At 37.8% G+C, this 21,899-nt stretch overlaps 1 protein-coding gene across 3 annotated transcripts in view; it reads right to left on the bottom strand.

Annotated features, from left to right (window-relative positions):
• Nucleotides 1–12,881, bottom strand: part of HAT1 (histone acetyltransferase 1) — a 30,529-nt gene extending 17,648 nt beyond the window's left edge. Inside the window, exons 1-3 of one of the 3 annotated variants that reach the window (XM_087919940.1) lie at nt 12,844–12,881; nt 4,455–4,526; nt 2,947–3,022 (exon numbers count right to left, since the gene is read on the bottom strand). In XM_087919940.1, the coding sequence (XP_087776066.1) occupies nt 2,947–3,022; nt 4,455–4,515 (137 nt within the window). In that variant the 5' untranslated portion in view covers nt 4,516–4,526; nt 12,844–12,881. Of the gene's footprint in view, nt 1–2,946; nt 3,023–4,454; nt 4,527–8,284; nt 8,770–12,843 lie in introns of those variants that run through there. The other 2 variants (XM_026697056.2, XM_026697055.2) reach the window with 2 other exon arrangements.
• Nucleotides 12,882–21,899: the final 9,018 nt, after the last annotated feature.

A 21,899-nucleotide genomic window follows, 5' to 3' on the forward strand; every position in this document is an offset into this window, starting at 1 on the left:
AAAAATCCCCATACCCAAAAGACATTAAGGTTCATATTTCTAAAATAGCAGCCTATTGTTCTGAAGGAGCTGTCAGATGTTATCTCAGAACCATTGTACCATATTAAAAAATCCCAGAGCACCAGGAAACTACCAGAGGAATGAAAAAGAGCTGATATGGTTCCCAACTTCAAAAAAGGAAGGAAGACAAAGAGATAAGTTATCAAGCTCACAATTACATGGCACCTTTTAAAGGACACTAGGTTCACTAAACTTGCTTTCAAATCACTTTCAGAAATTGCTTAATAATAAGAGATCTTTAGAACAAGTTTGAAAAGCCACTTGGTGAGTCAAATTCATTTCTGAACAAAAGAAAAATTAAGAACGTTTAAGAACTTAAAGAATATAAAATAAATGGCAAAAAGGTAAAGAAGATTTTAATCTAAGAAAGTTATACTATAGTATAAGCAATTTAAGGGGCCAGAGAAATTTGGAATATTGAAACTTTTAGTATAAGATTTTTCATTATCAACTATGTAAAATAAACAGATCAACATCAACAATGTTGGAAACAATATCTGCTTCTGTGGATAGACTGTTCAAAAGATGCTTATGAAAAAATGACAGATGTAAAACAAGTCATATTTGAGCAGAAATTTCTCCCAGAATATAAATTAACATAGGAATATTTATTTTGAGGCTATTCACCTTACGAGTGAAGTTTAAATGATTCCCACTTATCCGTATCTGAAGAAATCCTTATATATAGGAGTTATATTTTTCTATATACCCATACCTAAATAGTTAATGGTTTTGGTACAAATATGGAACTGATATTCCTTAAACAGATGGATTTTGACCTACTGACATCAACCTGTGATTTGGACTACTTGATGGAATATCCTGCCATTTTATTAAAAGCATTTATCATTTGTATAAACGCAGGAATACTAGTGTAATGTTTAGAATGTCATCTGCAAATAAAATCAATTTATGTTCAACTAAACATAGGAAAATTTATGGATTTTACCCCATTGTTTAATAATACAAGGCAATATTCTATACAAATAAAAAAGGAAAAAATGGGCATCCTTGTTTAGTTCCTCTAAATAATAGGAAAGTTGCAAAAAACAAACCGTTAATCTTTAATTTAGAAGTGACTCATATAGTATCTTGATCAATTTTATGCATTTAAAGGAAATCCACGCTTATTTAACATAGCAAACATATATTATCGATATATTTAGTCGAAGATTTTTCTTGTATAATGACAGGATTACAAATTGGTCATTGGTCCAGGTAGTCCTCGACTTACAAGTTCATTTAGTGACCATTCAAAGTTACAACAGCACTGAAAAATGTGACTTATGACTGTTTTTCAGTTATGACCTTTGCAACATCCCCATGATCGTGTAATCAAAATTCAGGCACTTGGCAACTGATTTAAGATGGTTGCAGTGTCCAGGGTAATCTTTTATGTCCTTCTGACAAGCAAAGTCAATGGGGAAGCCAGATTCATTTAACAACCATGTTACTAACTTATCAACTGCAGTGATTCACTTCATGGTGGCAAGGTCATAAAATGGGGCAAAACGCACTTAACAAGTGTCTCGCTTAACAATAGAAATTTTAGGCTCAATTGTGGTCGTAAGTTGAGGACTCCCTGTATTCAAGTCTATTAAATCTACAACTTATCTAATAGTAATACCTGCTGCTTGCCTGATTTTTATAAACCCTACTTGATCATTCTTAAAAATGAATGGTAACAACTGCCCTAATCCAGTGGTGGCTAATCTTTTTGAGCTCCTGTGCTAAAAATTGCGTGCATGCTCACATGCGTGCGCCAGCACCCAGAAATCAATGCCAGGGGGGCCCCCATACCCCCTGTGCATTCGCACGCGATCCCCCTGCGCTGGCGGCACCCCCTTACCTGCACTGCTTCCCAGCTGATTTTCGGCCTCCCAGAGGCTCGAGGGAAGCCTCTGCAGCTTTTGGAGGCCAAAAAACAGGCCCGTTTCATCACTTCTGGTATGAGGTAAGTTTGGCAGGGGCTCTGCGTTCCACCTGTGGCACACGTGCCATAGGTTTACCATTACGGCCCTAATCTATTTGCTAACACTACTGTTAAGATCTTCCTGTCAACATTAATCAATGCATTTGGATGATAATTAGCGCATTAGGTATGATCTTTACCTGGATAAAGATTTAGGTATTACTGCGATATAAGCCTGATTACATGCATTTAGAATATTCTTTATTAAGTACCTTAAAGTACAATTAATAGTTTTCCCACCAAAAGATATATAAATATTATATAACTCTAAAGAATTGTATCACTCTAAAGAAAACATAATTCTGGTGTTTTATCACCTGCAAGTGTATACAGTGTGCGTGTGTAAATATAAAAATGTAACTGTTTACTGTAACAAGATATTACACTTTATATTTTTCTGATGGATTTTTTCACTTATTTTTAAGCTTTTGCTTCAGTATTTTTGTGTTTTGTAATTTTCTTTAAAAAACAATAAAATTATTAAAAATACTAGTGATGAAGATTGGAAGTTACTTTTATCTATCTACCTACCTACCTACCTACCTACCTACCTCTATCTATTTATCTATCAAACCTTTTTTTCTTTTGCTTTCTTCTCCTTTACCATTTACTCTCTTTTATTTTCCTTTCTTTCTGAATTTAGTTTGTATTATTGTAATTAAAATATTCAATAAATTGAAATTAAAAACTGTTACAACTTTAGAAAATTGCATCATCTTATAACACATAAGCAATGTCAAGCATTCTATAGATCTTGACCACAGCGAATTATATGGCAAAAATAATTATAGATCCATATAAGTATATTTATTGAGAGAACTGTGTGCAATTTAATAAACATTATTGTTAAATTTTATAGCATCAGTACAAAATCCAATACCTTAAAACTGTTTCTATAATATCTTGTTACTTACTCATCCCCAAAAACTTGATGGCTGAACTCTGGATGAAATGTTGTACTATCATCTTCCAAATCCTCTGGGAAGCGGACTAATGGGAAAAACAGTTGTTTGCATTTGAATAGCTAGCAGCGGTCTGCCAACACATTTTGGTTAATTTACAGAAATCATATCAGTAGGAAGAGCAGTATAAAAAAGGGGAGTATCTGTGCATTTAGAGAGGCTATGCCACCATGTCTGAAATCTTATCTACTACCAAATTAATATTTTTCAATTCTTAAACTCACTCACCCCAAACCCACTTTTAATAGGCTAGAGTCAACTACTTCAGTTGGCATCATTACAATTGAATTGTGATTATCTAGCAATCTGTAAAACTCCAGCATTCCTCATTAGGACATTACACTATATTTTGTCTGATTCCACCACTGGCAGAGTATAAGTGCGAATACACGCACAGCTTTCCGCTACCACATCTTGGAAGGGGAAGTCAAGGACCTTCTGTGTTGCTTTAGCCATACACTTTGAGAACACAGAATTGCTAAAGCCCCAATAAGTATGTGTTTTCTTCAGTTTCAAATACATGTCACACAGCAAGATTTTCTTTGTTACAAAAAATCGGTTTGACACTCTACTGCAGATATAGTCCATTAAATAATTAGATCCTATACAATTTCTCAGATTGACATAGTTACAATTTCTGATTCAAAATGTAGCGATATGGAAAACCATCTATTTTCCATTATCTTCTCCACAGTATTTTATGTTTTATCACATATATCTTTTAAAGAGTCTTGAATTCCTAAGGCTCCTTCACACATTGCCACTTCCATATCAAAAAGCAAAAACATGTACACAAATCAATTGAATACAAGTAGTCCTTGTTTAGCAACCACTTGAAGTTATGACACTGCTGAACGAGGGATAAATGACAAGCCTTATATTCCAGCACTGAGCAACCAGCTCACATTTATTATGCTCACTGTATCCCGCAGTAATATAACCATAATAACCATTTGTAACCTTTACTCTGGCTTCTGATAGCAAGGCTTAATGATGGCGTTTCTGGTACTGCTGGTAAGTGAGAACTAACTATACAAGACTAAGGAAATGTTTTAAATATCAGCAATTCCAAGATGAGGCTGGTGTTAAAGACTGTGCAATAAATCTTACATTTCTAGCTTTGCTAATTAACCAATTTTCCTGAAGATGATTTTGACCAGAAGTGATTTTAAGCCTAGTTCTAACATCCATCTGATAGAAAATGTCTATTTCTCTGTTCAATAATCATCAAGATAACTTTCAAATATATTCAGCAAGAGATGCTATATAAATCACTAAATAAGTAAAACAGGAACCATATTATTTTACTGTTATGGTAATTCTATAAATTCTATAAAGATGTATGTACATATGTACATATACATGAAAGACTACTGACATTTTGCTAGTCTTTAAAAAATCATTTTTGTTTATCAAAAACTGCTGAAATAGTGGGTTACATCAGAACTATATTTTTTTACCTAATTTTAAATGAATTGCTTCATTTGTATTACACTTGTACTCAGCCAATTTCTTTTCCATAGCAGAGAGACCTAGGGAGAAGAATTTTAAATCAGTTTTTGCCACAATATAAAAAGCATTTAAACAAATATTTTAGCTTACATATTATTTTAAATAAAAGCAAGGCTATCAAGGAAACAAGCACCTTAAAACAGGGGTCCCCAACCACCGGGCCGCGGAATGGTACCAGTCCGTGGAACATTTCCTACCAGGCCGCCAGTTTGCTGGGCGCCGCCATCTTGTTTGACGAGAAAGTGCTTCCGGGTGAGCTTTTCCGGTTGGAAAGCGGCGTTTGGGTCCTGAAGGAATCATCACGCCTTAGTTTCATTGAAGTGGGGGGGCTTCGAATGAAACTAAGGCGTGAGGATTCTTTCAGCACCCAAGGCAAGGCGAGCTGAGCGACCGTCCCTAAGCCGTCCCGAAGCGAAGCCCATCCTCAAAGGTACAAAGGAGGAGTTGAAGGTGGCGGGGAGAAGCGGAGGATGGCTGGCTGGACGGTCGCTCGGCTCGCCTTGCCTTGTCATGCGTGCTGATGCCAGTACCGGGCCGCGGATCACTTTGTGATGCCGGTACTGGGCCGTGGCACAAAAAAGGTTGGGGGCCACTGCCTTAAAAGATAGTCTAACAAGCACAACTCTTCACTATGATCTTATAGTTTATATGTCATGTTTGTATAAGGCCATTTGTCCAAAAGAAATAAAATACGCGGTCAGGAAAATATGCCTAATCAAGTGGATTCTTGATTTTCTTTCAGGCAGGGATCAAATTTCTTACTGTGAAAGTGTGCATTTTCTATAGGCTTGAGTGTCATATCAGCACAACATGTTAAGGGCTGTACTCCAAAAGTGGGTATTGTTTTGAAAATGTCTATGGAGATTCTCAATCATCCAGATCATGTTGTCTCAAAAGTGCTTTTTCAAAAAGCAACTGGACTATGTAAGAAGCTTCATCCGTTCTAGCTGGATAGTTAGAGACCAGCGGGGCAGGTGGGTGGGGGGAGATGGAAGGAACGAATGTCGGAATGAATTCTTCCATTCTCCTCTCCCAGCCAACCAGAACTGATAAAAGTACTTGGATGATAAATGAAATGTCTTCTTCCTCAAGGGAAAAAACATAGTCCAGTTGTCTTTTGTTTTGAGAGCAGTTCAGTGCCTGAGGTAAAAGTGCATCAAGCATTAGGTCTAGATAGAATTGGACTTGGCTGGTTATACACTCAATTCATCCCCAAAGAAAATTTAGGGTAATTCTTTGTTCCCTTCCTCAAAATCCAATTTGTGAAGAGATTGAAACTTCAGAGGTCTTATCACAATTATAGGAAAATTCTTCAATTTTCTCTGGCTTCCATAAGCTGGCAATTATCAACTTTGGCAACCAATAATAGACACCATATTTTGAGGATCAATGCCACAAAGCAAGGGGCAAAGCCCAACTTTCCTCTCCAGATTCCTTACAGATGCATTGTACTTTTAGAAGCTCAACAAATTGGGAGAGATTATACTTTTACTTATGCATTTCAGGTTGGAGAAAAGTAGTTGTCCTTTCATTACTTTCTGTATATGGAAAGACAATTAAATAGAAGTTTAGTACAGTACATTGTCTTCCTCGGTTGTTAGAAATCTTATGCCTAGACTGTGAAGACCACTTCATCTTGCACAGTTAACTCAGAATTTCAACCTCAGCAATCTCAAGTCTGTTCCACTACTGCTTTATTCCACAGTGGAATAAAGTAACCTGAAGATTAACTATTTATATACTCATCTGATTTATTTATAATTCATCCGATATTGGGCTGGAAAATTGACATAAAATGTATTTGAACAAATCTCATCCTAGCATTTTTTCTGAATATTTAGTAATTCACAACTATATTATGCAATTGAGAATAGGATCTATTTTCAAGGACTGACAAAATAGCTACTGCATCTATGAATAGTCCCTTAAAACAATGTTTCTCAAAATGTGGTCCTAGGCTCCCTGAGAGTATCCCCAAGATTGTCATGAGTCTGTAAATGTATTATTTGTCAGATATTGTTTTACATTTGCAAAAATGTAAAACAGTGGCACTTTTCTTATTACTATTTTTAGTTTGTTAAAATAGTTTTTATGAAAACTATTTAATTGGTTTAACACATTATTTTGATACTCAATATTGTAGGAATGTGTCAATTTTAACAGTTAATATGGTAAATATCAATAAACATAACCCATACAACAAAACCCTTTTTGGGACCCTTCAAAATGGTTTAAGAAACACTGCTTCAACGCAATAACATTTGTAGCAATTAAGAAACAGAAGCATAATACCCTCAATCTATGACCATATAGACCTTAAAGTGATAATGTCCTCTAGTTGTATGCTATCTTGAAACTCTCTAGTTCAAATCTTTCCTCAGCACAGAAATTTACTAAACTATTCCAGAAATATGGCTACTTAACATCTCCTTGAAAACTTACAGCAAAGATACACAAACCACTACTCATTTGACTTTGTGTTGGAACAAATAGAATTTTGGAGTGTAGCCTTATTTAAGGCTGTGACATTTGCCATAACTTCACCCATGCCAGAAGTTTGTTATTTATGTTTCAGAGCAGCTTTCTGCACCATGGATTTCTCAGAAGCTTTGGCCTACAATTCCCATTCTGGCTAGCTGTCACAAAGCTGCAGCAGCTCAAAATATCTGGAAAGATACATGTCACTAAAAGCACATCTTAGAATTATTGCAGATTCTATAAGCTTTTATGTTCACAAAAGAGGCACAAACCAATGCCTAATGCTAGAACAGAATATATAAGTTTTAAAGAATACAAGCAAAAGAATTACAGGGCTTTTGAAGAATAGTTTTCCAAGTTACACTGAGGCACTGAGGTATTTGTTGTCAACTAGTTTTTTTCTTCAATTTAATGACATTCAGATGTATTAAACTGCTAAGCGCCATAATGGATTGTGAGAGTGCCAGTATGGGGAAAGCTGTGTTAGAGTACTATGCTCTGATATTTTCAAACATGATACCCACGTTTAGTGCAGTTATTTATTTGGGGAACCCTCTTCGTTTAGGATGATGTAATGGTCACAGCATAGTTGCCAATTCTGGACATCTACTACTTAAAAGGCAGGGGCTTACACCAAGTTTATCCAAAGTGGTTGACATCAATCTCCAAAGGAAACAATCCAAGGGGTTGATGTTATAATTATTGATAGGACTATTAAAGTAATATTTTCACATGGAGGTCAACGAACAATCTGGAACTTCATGAAAGGGTCAATGAGTTGAAGACTTTGAGAACCCCGCTTTACATTAACCATGCAACCTAATTCTTTTCTAGTGGGCATATACTACAGGTAGTCCTTGACTTACCAACCACAATTGAGCCCAAAATTTATGTTGTTAAGTGAGAAATTTGTTAAGTGAGTTTTGCCCCATTTTACAACTTTTTTCGTCACCTTGTTCATTGAATCACTGCCATTGTTAAAGCTAGTCATACGGTTGTTAATTAAATTGGGCTTCCCCATTGACTTTGTTGGAGGGTTGCAAAAAGTGATAGCATGACCCTAGGACACCGCAACCAGTTGGCAAGCATCCTTTTTTTTTCATCCAAATTTTGATCATGGCACCATAGGGTCACTGCAAAGGTCGTTAACTGTGAAAAAACGGTCCTAAGTCACTTTTTCAGAGCTGTTGTAAATTCGGTCACTAAATGAAATGTTGTAAGTCGAGGACTACCTGTACTAATCAACCTCATCCTACCACGGGTCCACTCTACTGGAATAACCCTGAAGGATCAAGCGCACCCCTTTCTCCTCCGAGCCGTTTGAGAACTAACTGGCCGTCATCTTCAGAGCGAGTTGAGAAGCAGCCACGAGCTGGAGGACGAGGCGGACTTTCCCCGTTTCCACCAGCGGGGACGTTTCTCCTTCCCAGCCCTTTCCCGCCCAGCAGAGCTTGCCGGGGAGGGCAGGTTAGAGTCGAAACTCGGTGGGCTTCCCCGCTCATCGTCTGCCAGACTCTGGCTTGGAAACCTGCCTCGCCGAGAGTGCACCGAGCGGACACCGGAGAGCCGGGTCTCCAACCCGCCCCGTTTATGCGCCCGGAGGGACCCTCCTTACCCGCCATTTCCCAAACGGCGGCGGCCTCGGCGCCAGCAAAGCCAACAGACTCAGCCTAATTGAGCGAATCAAGCCGCGCGCCCACACGCCGGAAATGACATGCTCGGGTGGGGGCGGGAGGGGAGGGGAAAGGAATTGCCCTTCCGCTCGTTCGGCGCTGAAGGGACGGGAGCGACGGTCGCGGTTTTCCAAGCGCATGCGCAATTTGCACGTTCCCTTCCCCTCCCTATGATTGCTGGCCTTCCCTTAAAGCAGGGATTCCCCAAACTTTAAGACTTGTGGACTTCAACTCCCAGCTATGCTGGCTGGAGAATTCTGGGAGTTGAAGTCCACAAGTCTTAAAGTTGCCAAGTTTGCGCCTCGGGATAGCCCCGCCCAACTCGATCTTTCAGCCAGTCTTTTTCCGAGGAAATTTCCAGCGCCAGAACTTGACATTTCTCGTACTTCTCATACGGCTTCTCCGCCGCTCTAGTAGTGACACCTTCTTATTTTATACCGTAAAGTTTGGGTGAGCTATAAATACGATACATGCCTACGGGGATTCTCAGTCATCCGCGTCATGGTTGTCCCAAAGGTGCTTCCCCCCCCCCCCATATTCAACTGGACTTTCTGGTCTTTAAATTTAAATATACATCTATAAATACGGCAACACAAATTGCAAAATGAAGGAATTCTATGGATGTGCATGCATGTATATACTGTAAGGTTCGGCGATGCGCTTAAGCCACCAATGAGCCAAAAGAAGTTAAGCGGAGGCTTGAGAAAGAATCAGCGTTTAATCTGATCGAAGCAAAGAGCTGGGTGAACCTTTCCAAACATATAGAAAAGAGGCATGTAAGGAAGGCCACACCTTGGGGGAAGGTATGGTGTCCTTTTATACTTTCAGAGACATCAGCGTAGTACCCAATTCTGCCCCCCGGCCCATGCCTTCCTTGTGGCCCTGCATTGGCCATGGGTGCTTGGGTGCTTAGCAACACAGGTATAGTGTAACCCTGCCAAGCTATGATGTATTCTGTTCCAGATACAGAGTTATACAAAAAACCAAGATTGCAGATATTAGATCACTGGTAGAAGCAAATGGCAGAGGCAATTCTAATTCTTACAGAAGGAAAATAGTTATTATTATGTCCCGCTAATTTTACCTATTCTACTATTATGTCCCTTCAATACTTATGTATGCTTGGTGTGGTCCTGATTTCCTCTGGGTTATTTAACTTAACTGTTTGAAGTTACAACAGCACTGGAAAAAGTGACTTATGGTCGTTTTTCACACTTATAACCATTGCAGCATCCTCATGGTCACATGATCAAAATTCAGACGCTTGGCAACCGATTCATATTTATGACAGTTGCGTTGTCTTGGGGTCATGTGATCCTCTTGCGATCTTCTGCCAAGCAAAATCAATGGGGAAGCCAGATTCATTGATGTCCCTTCAATACTTATGTATACTCGTAGAATAGTAGAATCCTGTTATTAATTTAACAACTGCAGTGATTCCCTTTAACAACTGTGGTGAGAAAGGTTGTTAAACAGGGCAAAAGGCACTTAACAAATGTCTCACTTAGCAACAGAAATGTTGGGCTCAATTGGACTTCTGGTTTGAAGGGCTTTGGCGATAGATAGGAATCCGCGATCGTGTGCGGTTTCTGCCTGGGCTCACTGCTGGAGCACCCCCAGCTGGCTGGTTTCGGGGCTAAGACACCCTGTAGAGGTGGTGAAGAGGGGGGAGACCACCAGCAGGATCAAGGAGAGCCGCATCTCTCCTCCTCAGCTGGCCAAACTCCCTTTCCCGAAGGCGGTAGGAGCGGTGGTCAGAAATGGCCACCTCAAAGAAGAACACAACCGGAAAAGAATGTGCAGGAGGAAGATAAGAAGTGAAAGTTTTGGCTGACCGGGTTAAATTGCAAAAGCAACAACCAAGGTACCCTGGAATTTAAACTTACAAAAAATAACATCGCTCCCAAAGAAGAGTCAGAAGCAGCGAAGGAAAGTGAAAAGGGAAAGGTTTGGCTTTTTTTCCCTTCTCTCTCCTTCCCTATACTGACAACTAAGAGACTTAAATAAGAAATCAGAAAAATCCGCTTTGACATCAATAGGCATCAATAAGCTGAAAATAAAATGACAAAGGGATAATAAAGATTTCTGGACATTAAAAACTTTCTTTTTCATAAGCAGGAAAGGAGAGAAAAAGAATAAGGGCAGGATCTGAAAGAGGGAGGAGACTGCCTGGAATTAAAAAGAATCTACAGTAAAACTTCAACAAGACTTCTAAAAGATACATTTTAACTGAAACTTTGCAATTAAATAGTAACTCCAGGAAGAGAAAGTGAAAAAAAAGAGCAAAAAAGAAACAGCTTGCATGTATTTGGATTATTTGGTGATCTTTGGATTCTTGGTTATTATATTTGAATGACTAAAATCAATCGGGTGGTTGTTTAAAATTTTTACAATGGCATCACTTTTGGATGAATTGAAAATGGAACTTTAAAAATACAAAGAAGATGCATAAGAAGGGAAGAGCTCTTTTGGCTTCGTTTTTCAATTCTTAGAAATCGAGATCTGGAACTATGAGAAACAACAAGAAAAGACTGCAAAACAAGAAGACTGGGACAAAGAAGAAGCCATCTTTAATGAACAAGTAACTCTATGTGGGGAAGAAAAAGGAAAGAGGGGAAAGAGAATGGAGAACTTAAGACTTAAACAACCAAAGAAAAACAATTTGAAAAATAAATATAACGTTGGAAAGCAACAGAAAAGGGGAATATAGAAGAGGGAAATAGAGGTAGAGAGACAAAGGGGTAAAAAGGGGAGAGAGAAGAAGAGAGGGAAGAGGGAAAGAAAAAGAAGTTACAAAGGTCCAGAGCAAGATATAAAGAAACAGGACCTATTTAGAGATAATGGGTGAAAATCTAACTGAAAGGGGGATTCTGTAAAGGTACATGAGATTGTGTTGTTATATTAATAATAGAAATAACTTTAGAAAATTGGAAACAATGTATGATTAAAATGAGGGATAAAATAGTGTAATTTAGTGAAATGTTTGTGAATAAAATAAATGAAATAAAATAAATGAGAAAATTGAATTAGGAAGGAATGGGAACATTTTAATCAGTCAATGTTTTATAAAATATAAGTGAAGAGGGGCGGAATTAACTATGGAAAGTTCATAATTGTTCCCATAGAAGTATGATATTTATTTGAAAAGTAACGTGCAAAATGTTAAGATTTTAATGAATATTAATATTAATGATAGAATTGAATTGGAATGGATTGTTGTTTTAATTATATTATACATTTATAATTTTTTCTTTTTCAAGAATACAGTGTGTAGTTTAAGAATCTACCAAGCAGAATCCGAATGGAAGTTATGTATTATATTGAGTGTTATAATTTTAGGGGAAAGATATAAAGGCATCATACTCCAATCAGTAACTACAGGAGAAATTTTGTTTAATGAGAAAAGATAGTAGACAGTTGAAACAGGACAGACAAAAAATATAAATACAATGATTTGAATTGAGATGAAATAAATAAAATAAAATTTAGAAAATTAAAAGAGGGGAGAAGCTATGCAGAAAATGTAAAATAGTAATAAGATATGGAATAGAATATAAAAATGAGCATGAACCTGAATTTGCGTCTGTACGAAGAAATGTAACCCGGGATTATGCTGCTTTCAAAAATGATGTTTTACTTGTATTTTTTTTCTTTTTGTGAAAACTCAAATAAAACTTACGCCCCCCCAAAAAATGTTTGGCTCAATTGTGGTCATAAGTTGAGAGCTACCTATTATGACAAATCAACTGGTAAGGGATTGTAGGTCTAGGTCAGGGGTCTTCAAACTCAAAAGCTTTAAAACTTGTGGACTTCAACTCCCAGAATTCCTCCTCCGGTCATGTTAGCTCAGGAATTCTGTGAGTTGAAATCCACAAGTCTTAATCTTGCCAAGTTTGAAGATCCTTGCTCTACGTATTGCCCTTGATAATGCTCAGCTGTGTTTTCCTCCATTAGGTGAAGTTTTTAGAACAGTTGACTCACATTTTAGTGGCTCACACTCCTGCACGTGTGAAAAGTAAAATATAGTTTTCACCAGGTGGCTGGCTGGAGATGCCCAGTTACAGGTATCAACATCAAATTTTCAATTTCATTGTATACATGTTGTGCATTGACAATAAATGTTTGATTGAGTGATCCAGAATTCCTCAGAGAGGAAATGTTAATTGTGTCAGCAATCCATACTCACCCAGCTTTGAAGCTAAGCAGCATAGTCTGATAAACTGTCCAAGGCCAGGAAAAACAAACGACAGAATTAAACTCTCATGTTCATAGAAAACATGTTTTAGTGACTTCTTTTTACTGTGTAATAAAGATTGCTATCTAACAATGCCTTAAACTGAATATGAATCTAGAGTCTAGGCAAGTCATGCTGAGTCAAATGTCTGGGAAATCTTAATGACCCTGTCATTTTGATAGTCCTTATCTTCCATTACTATTCAAATATTACTTTAGAATGTGAATAATGGCTGCCAACTTCCTGGGAACTATTATTAGCTGTTGATTAAGTTGTAAACATCAATATTAGACTCAGAAAGCTATCAAAGTGAACCAACTAGCTCAGACCATGGATCAATTAACCCGAAAGAGCAGATAAAATCAGCTAACTCCATAAGAGGTGAGTCACCCACTGTGGGAGCACAAGCTTATTCTGCAGCTGTTACAAGGGCAGTTACCACTGTTATTCCTACAGCCCTCTCAATATCAAAAGTTTGCTTTGTTGCCAGACAAATACATACAAGAATCTCAACAAATTTACAGCCCTTGTTCCTTTTTTGCCTGCAATTAGGTTAAAATCTCTTGTCCAAAAAGTCCCACACACATGTATACACTGTAATTGAATGACATGAAATCATTGTTGCGATTATGGTGTGGATACAGAAATCTGCAGAAATAACTGTCAGCCATCATTTAGTAACCCCAATATATTTGGTGGGGAAAGGAGCACAAGGCAGCCAAAAGGAAAGAACATAATCATTTGCTGTATGAAATACAATGGTGGACAGAAATGTTTCGGTAGACAAATGAGGAGGAAGATCCAAATTTACTGCTTTCCTTAATCAAGGTAAACTATAGAACTCCCTGAGATAAGAAGACTTTCTCAAGAGATCAGGTTTGGATAGGTTTTGTGATAAATCTAATTGCTGATAGGACTGAGGAAGCTGCAAAGTAGATAACCTTTGATTAAGGCTAATCCAAATTTGGACAACTGCTAATTTTGTAGCAGTTGAGAGCTAACTTCAAGGATTTTTTTAAGCAAGTATCAGCCATCCATGAAATTGCTACCTAGAAGAGAGTAGGACTTCAGTGCAGGAATTAGAATTCAATTAGAATTGAAGAGTTGCGAACTATCCATTGCTAGCTATCATCCCGGTTTCCTCGCAAACTCAGACTGGAACCAGAACATAACTTTTTAATTTTTTAAATCAATTTTATTTGCCACTTACCTTGTGGTTCAGACACCCCTGAGATGCTTAGCCCTTAACAGATTCTTCACAGTAAGCTTCATTACAGAATACAAATATATTTTCTTTAACATAAATGCGGGGTGGACGGGGGAGATTTGAAGTAATGTGCAGCAATTTTGGCAGCTTCCTGCATGGAAAGTGATCCATTTCCCTCACATTTTCTTAGACTGCTGTTAGAAAGAGAACAATAAATTTTCTGGAAGGATTAGTGGAGAAAGGAAAAAAAGGCCTTTTTTGAAGGTGATAATCACAGCCATACATTTCTAAGCAGCCTTGATAAAATCTAAGTAGGTTTTTTTTTTCAGATGTTGTGCTACCATAAGTTCAGAAAAATCAGAGGATGTAACAGTCCAACTGGTTCCGAGGTTAAAGGCTTAGGACATTAGCAAATGTGACAAAAAGTGAGGTAAGACTTTATGAGGTAAGACTCTCTCAAATCTCTGATGAAAGGGTACCAAAAACGTTTGAACAAAAAGTGCATTTTTAAAAAAAATCCAAAATGACCTTTTATTGTGAAAAGACAGTATAACTTTTCTTCCCTGAGGGAAGCCATTTGAATGCAATTCCTCCTGTCCCAAGAAAAGGACAAAATATCCAGAATGCTCTCCTGAAAATCATATCCTCAAACACATATAGTGGATTTTGCTGTTCCAAGTCTGGTTGTTTATAAACTCTTTTTTAAAGGGATTCCCTGCCCCCAAAGTGTCAATAGTTGAGGTCAATATAGGATGAGAAGTGGAAAAATACTATAGTTGCATAATCATGGCCCCAAGCATTTCATAAGGACTAAATTTATGTCCACATTTCCAACTGGAAATACCTGTGCGTTTCTGCACAAAGTACATGGTCTCAGGTTGCACACAGGCCAGCATACCTAAGACAGAAATTCTTTAAAGGCTGACTGACTCATACCCAGGGAAAGGCTGAAATGGTGGTACAGTATTGGTGTATGAAGATTTGGAAAACAGTTTGAAGATTCCAGGGAATCACAAGTCCAGAGAAAAATATACATAGATTTATGTTGTAGTGTTCAGGGAGGACAAACCTCCACACAGAGAATTCTACAGCAGAGCATTGAAGCAGCAGCTGAGACACATGGTGGATCATTTAGGCTGAAGCAGTGCCAAAGAACTGAAGGCCACCAAAGCAGAGGTTAGTTAAAGCTTCATAGGGAGAAGTTGGGAGAAGAACTGAACTTGGTTTGGTATCCAAAAAGCTGAGACAAGTGAAGAACAGCAGCGCAAACAAGAACCAATTGCTGACCCCATGCAGGAATAGCCCCAAAATCAACCAGCCAATGAAACAGTCAAACCTATTAGCAGTTACTTGTAATAAAGGGTGGTAGAAACAAACTCTTCTGGACAAACTCCTCTGGACTTAATCTTGGTGGAGGAACGGATCTGCAAGAATTAGTAGGTATAGTAGGAGAACAGGAGACTAATTTCAACATCCAGTAGCAAGGAATTCCAGTAGAAAGGAAGGAACCATCCCTCATCTTGAGCTAAGAGCACAGTAGACATAAACAGAAAATGCTAAACTACTCTCTACATCAGGGGTCGCCAACCTTTTGGACCACAAGGACCACCAAATTCATAATTTTAGATGCCAGGAACCACTAACTGGTTCTGTGGGTGTGGCCTAATTTGTGGGTGTGGCTTGGTGGTCATGTGACTGGCTGGGCATGGCTTATATGTAAATATTATAAATATTTATATAAATATTGATTTTTTTAATGAAAAAAAGAGCAACTTTTACCCAAAATCAGGCAAAGCAGGCAGGCAGATTGAGTTGCTCACAGAATCACAGATTCATTCAGAGATCTATCTATCTGCCATCGGCTTGCTCAGTCTGTCACATAAAATTTGCTCGCAGGCAAACTCATAAAATTTGCTAGCAAGCAAACTCACAAAATTAACTCACAATACACCATGCATGTAAATATTGAATTTTTTATTTTAAAAAAGAGCAACTTTTACTCAAAATCAGGCAAAGCAGGCAGATTGAGTTGCTCACAGAATCATTCAATGATCTGTCTATCTATCTATCTGTCTGTCTATCTATCTATCTATCTATCTATCTATCTATCTATCTATCTATCTATCTATCTATCTATCTATCTATCTCTGCCATCAGCTAGCTCAGTCTCTCAAATTTGCTTGCACTGAATTTGCTTGCAAGCAAACCTTCAGTCCTAAGGGAGGTTCGGCTGTACTTAAAAGCAGAGCTGAAGATCTAAAGACTAGCTGGAAAGCAAGAAATCCAACCATTTTCTGCTTCCTAGCTAATCTAAACCTCCCGACACAGAGAACAGATGATGGTCGGAAAAAGGAAAAACAGAAATTTAGCAGGCAAGTTTACCGGGTAAGGAATGAGTGGGCGGGGAGGATTCTCACGGGCTATGTGGGCGGCGCAGCACTTGTGTTTCTGCGCAGCCTGGATTAATTGCTTTGGGGGGGTACTCTTGGGGTGAGATTTTTCTGCGGCCCACCAAAATTTTCTCACAGCCCACCGGTTGGCGACTGCTGCTCTACATGGCAAGAGAGAAGGTAAACATTTATTGCCATTCTCAGACGTTTGTCCGGAACTGGAAGAGAATCAAGTTGTTGGAAACTTGCCAGGGCTGGTCACCCAGTAAAGTCTAAGAGATTTCCTTTACATCATTTTGGACCTTCTGGTAATGGGTTCAATATCTGACTTATTTCCATTTAATGTACAGTCAAAATATTTGATATATAAAGAGATGCATTTCTACAGGTTTTCCAAAAGCAAAGAAAGTTGGTGGGGGGCAAACAAAACTTCTGAATAAATGTACTTCATTGTCTAGCAATGATGCTGTCCAACACAGGAAGTTCTTAAGAGGTTGGACAACCATTTGTCTGAAATGATGTAGGATTTTCCACTTGAGCGGATTGGACTAGAAGACCTTGAAAGTCCCTTCCAATTCTGTTATTCTAATATCCTGTTATCTTTGTTTCTGAAAATCCACTGTTTGAAAACAGGTTCTCATAGAGGTCTTAATTTCAGCGTCATCTCCTTCTTCCAAGAAAACTCAAGGGTAGTACTTTACCGGTTTAGACTTAGATGGTAAGGAGCAGTAGAAGTGTGTGCACCAGCTTTTATGGGTCCTTGTTCAAAGCTTGGAATGACTTATCCTAGTATTTTTATCTAAGTGTTGAATAGCAGGGAGAACAAGCTGCAATCCTGTGTGGCGCATCATGGGTCGGTGGCTTGCATGTTGAAGAGTCATCTCTCTTAAAGGCCATCATTTAATAAAATCCCACTGGATAGTCCAGGAAAAAATGTATTCACACTTCAGTACAAAAAGTGCTCAGATGAAGAGATAAAGAGGAATAAAGTATAAAGTAATTTTCAACACAGTCCGTTTGCAATATTTTAAAATTCTGGGTGTTTACAGATTCAAATTTGCTGGTCATAATGCTGGCATAATTGTCAACATGAAAAAGGAAGAGGTGGCGAATGTTACTATAGAGACGGAAGCCTGTCCAGAACAAGACAAGGATTTCAGACATTTCAATAACTTTTCAAAGAATGGTGCCTTTGCTTGGAATCTTTCTACCTGAACAAATCATCCGTATCAAGAGAACAAAAGACAGATATGGTTTGGGGTGTTGACTAAAAGACAGTGGTACGGTCGGGATGACTTGTGAAATTTCTGTTATGAACTGTTGCCAGTATACATTAAAAATTCCGCATTGCAGTATTAGCAAGCACTAGCAATTCAGCAATATGATGAAACTTCGTACTTTCCCCCTCTTCTGCATGTGATCTGCATAATTTTTTTTAAACAAATTTTATTCTGTTTTTCACATTAAAAACAAAAATCTCTTTTTAGTGGACAACATATTTCCGGGTCATCACCTTTACATACAAATATGACAGCAATTATACATTCATATATGCATACTTAATTCTATTATTACCTTTTCCATTCCAAATTTTCAGTAAGGAGAGAAACAAACACATTAATTCTAGCCTCTTTCATTAATGTCAATCGAAACATCTTTTTGTTTCATTTCAATTATTTCAAATATAATCCTTTAATATTTATTTTAAAAATAAAGATAAACAATATGTGTTTGCCTAATAATAATAATAATAATAATAATAATAATAAAAAGTTACCAATGTCTCCTTGCTTTTAATAGTCTATGTTAACTTATTAATTTAGTTGGTTCTTTAGTCTGTCATATTCCCTTTCCATTACACATTCTTTTTATAAATTCTAGATTAATACAAATTTTAACACTAAAACAAAAAAAAACAAATATAGGTTTCCCCCCTTTTACTGCTTTCAGTGTGACACCTCAATGATTAAAATATACCTTTATTCCCTCATCTTGATTCCCAATAAGCCATTATTTTTAAGAAGCTACAATAATAATCATTACATCTTTTCATTTGGATTCTGCAGCATATTTTCCCCCCTTGATTTTTAATAAGAGTTATTTCTTTTCAACATTTTACTATTTCCGTATTTCTTTATTTCGTGCACCTGTTTCTTACTGCTTCTCCTCCCCCTCTTTTCCCCATATCTTTTCTCATTCCAGTTTATATCCCTCTCTTTCTTAATATCTTCCTTTCCCCTTTTCTGCTGGGTCTTTCTGCTTTTCCCGACTTCACAGGTATTCCCTTTGATTGCCTTCTTAAATCTCAACTTTTTAACTTTCCTTCTTTCCCCACTCCTTCGTAGTGTTCTTTGTGTTAATTATCTATTTAACATATCTTCTCCTTGAATCGACTCCTCCTCCTCTGAAGCTCTTTCTTCTTGTTCTCCAATCACCATTTCCATTTTTTCTAACACAGAGCAAAGTGATTTGCCTCTTTCCTGTAGTAATTCTCTCATATTTTTAAGTTCCATTTTTAATTCCTGAAGAGATATCATCATTACACACTCTTATATTTTATGATCGTTAAAGTCCACAAAAAAACCACTTTTACTTTCCTTCTTTCTTCTTTCAATTTTCTAAAGTTCTCAGTTATTCCAGCCGAGGGTCTATACCAAAAACATCAATCAATCCCACAGTCAGTCTTTCCTTGCTTTTTTCTTTATTCTGGTTTTGCTTTCACTTTCTAAGATTCTTACTTTGTTTCAATATTTCTTTAATGTTATATCCACACAAGTTCATTCAGAAACAGGATGCTTTCCCTTTTGTTTGAGCTCAAGTTTTTGTCAAAAGGTGGCACTCTCCATTATACAAAGTCTTCACCTTTTTCCCCTATTTTTTTATTTAGGGTTTTTCGAACCTCAATATTCCAGCACAGTCCAGTCTCCAATTTGTAAACTTTATTATTATTATTTTTTGACAATCTTAAATCCAGGTTTATTTTATGCCTGTTTATTCCCAAAATATTTTAGTCCAATTTAGTTAAATCTTTAGTTCCAGCTTCTTCCTTTCCCGGTTCAAAGCCCTGCTTAGCTGTCAAAAATATTTTCTTCTTTTTTTTCCTGTCGCTTTGTAATTTCGCCGCTCACTTTTCTTTTCTTAAAAATTCCATGTTACCTTAATCCCGGGGTACTTTTGTTTAGTTGTATTGCCCAGTTGTCCCCGTTCAGATGTTATCCACCTCTTTCTTCCCTCCTGCACAAATCTTAATCCAGCTGAGTCCTCCTCTTCAGGGTGGCCATTTTAAATCACCGCTGCAGTTGTCTTCAGGGGGAAAAAGACCAAGCCCGGGGGGAGATGAGGCTCCCCTCAACCTGGCTTGTGGCTTCCCTTTACTCTGCCACCCCTCCAAGGCAGCTTCAGCCCCTAATTGTAATGATCGTGGCTCTCCAACGAAAGAGCACAGACCATAGCCGCATAGAGTCGCGATCTATGGTCCGTCAGCCAGGAGGCTCCACCTTCTTCCATGATCTGCATAAATTGACTTACATCACTTGTTTTCTATTTGAAACCCTTCTATGTTTGAGCATCATGTCTTTCATGTAATCAGTTTTTTAAAGTTACATACAAAATAATAGCTTCTAATACTATCAATATAAAACATTGGCCAGTTAATCTGTTCAGGAGAAAGGGGTTAAGGAGAAAGAAACAATACAGATAGTCTTCATTCTACAACCATTTGCTTAGTGACTGTTCAAAGTTACAACAGCACTGAAAAAAGTGGCTTATGACTTTTTCACACTTTGACTGTTGCAGCATCCCCAAGAACACATGATCAAAATTCAGGCATATGGCAACTGATTCATATTTACAATGGTTGCAGTGTCCTGGGGTGACATGATCACTTTTTGCAATCTGCTGACAAGCAAAGTCAATGGGGAAGCCAGATTCACTTAACAATTATGTTAACTAGAGCCATAGTAACAAATATGTTATTAACGTAATAACTGCATTGATTCACTTAACAAGGAAGATCATAAAATGGGGCAAAACTCACTTAACAACTGTCTTGCTTAGCAACTGAAATTTTGGGCTCAGTTGTGGTTGTATGTGAAAGCATTGCAGGAATTCCATAATGAAGACACTGCTTTCCATAAAATTTAGTGAAAGAAGCAGGCCATTTACAAAACAAAAAACTTGTCTTGAAGATAAGAAATAAAGCAGGATAGAATCAGGAGTGGGATTCAACTGGTATTACTACCGGTTCGGTGGTTACGTTTTGTGCTCATTTGCGTGTGTGTAATACTACTTAAGCTGTGCCGCCTGGGCCGCTGATGGGTGTGCAACGTCTCAAAAGCCACTTTTTTTACTGCTTTTTCAACCTCAGCTGTGCCACGCAAAGCAGCTGAGGTTGAAAAAGCAGGAAATAAAGGTCAGGTAAGAGCCCGGGTGGGCAGGTGGGCCAAACAGCAGCAGACACAGAATTGGTTTGGTGTCTGCTGCTCTTCAGAGCTACCAGTTCTATAGAGCCAGGCAGAACCAGTAGTATCCCACCCCTGGATAGAATATATTGGAATGTAGTAGTGATAATTCACAGGAATTAGCAAGATCATTCTCCTTTTTAATATCTTATTAAAACTTCTGAATGTGACCTACATAAAATCAAATTTCCATTTATTGCAGGTTGTCAAATAAGTTAATTCATTTGCCCTTCTGGGACATATTTTTGAGCAATGGAATGATGGCTAAAATGATGAAGAAGAATAAATGTTTAGAAGGAAACAGGAAAGCTTGTGTAAATAAAAAATTCTGAAGGTTCAATTTTGCTTGCATGTATCAGTACTGTATATTATAATCACTACCTTGTTAGTCCACTGTGAAATTAAAGTAATTTTTAAAGTAGATGTCGGCGCTAGAATAGCCATCTTGTCTGTATTGTCCTGATCACAGAACCATCTCATCCCAATGAGATTGGCCCATCCTATCCACACCAACAGAAAGGGATGTGTACCCTGTCAGTCAAGGAATTCCAGCTGATGGGGTCCAGCAGAAGAGCCTTTTCTTTCATGGCTCCTGCCCTCTCGAATATTATGCCCCCCTGAAGGTGAAACCTGCACTCAACTTTTTGGCCTTCTGAAAGGGTTTGAAAATTTGGCTCAGCCATTTGACCTTTGGCACCGTTGAGGGCATGTCATTCTGGAAGTGGATAATTGATACAAATAAGATTCTGTCTCCACCCTATGTGCATCTTGCTCTCATCCTTGCCATCTTCGTTAATAAGTATCAGTGTTAAAATTTACCTAGAATTATTAAATATTTAATGTTTTATGTTGTTGTAAGCCACCTACATTTACCTCTTGGTGAAATGGGTGTCGTGTAAATGTAATAAGTAAAATGGATTACCTGAACGTGGCTCAGGTAATCCCAGTACA

This window comes from Pseudonaja textilis, chromosome 1, assembly GCF_049901715.1.
Source record: "Pseudonaja textilis isolate UNSWEBS1 chromosome 1, rPseTex1.2, whole genome shotgun sequence".
Taxonomy (NCBI): Eukaryota; Metazoa; Chordata; class Lepidosauria; order Squamata; family Elapidae; genus Pseudonaja; species Pseudonaja textilis.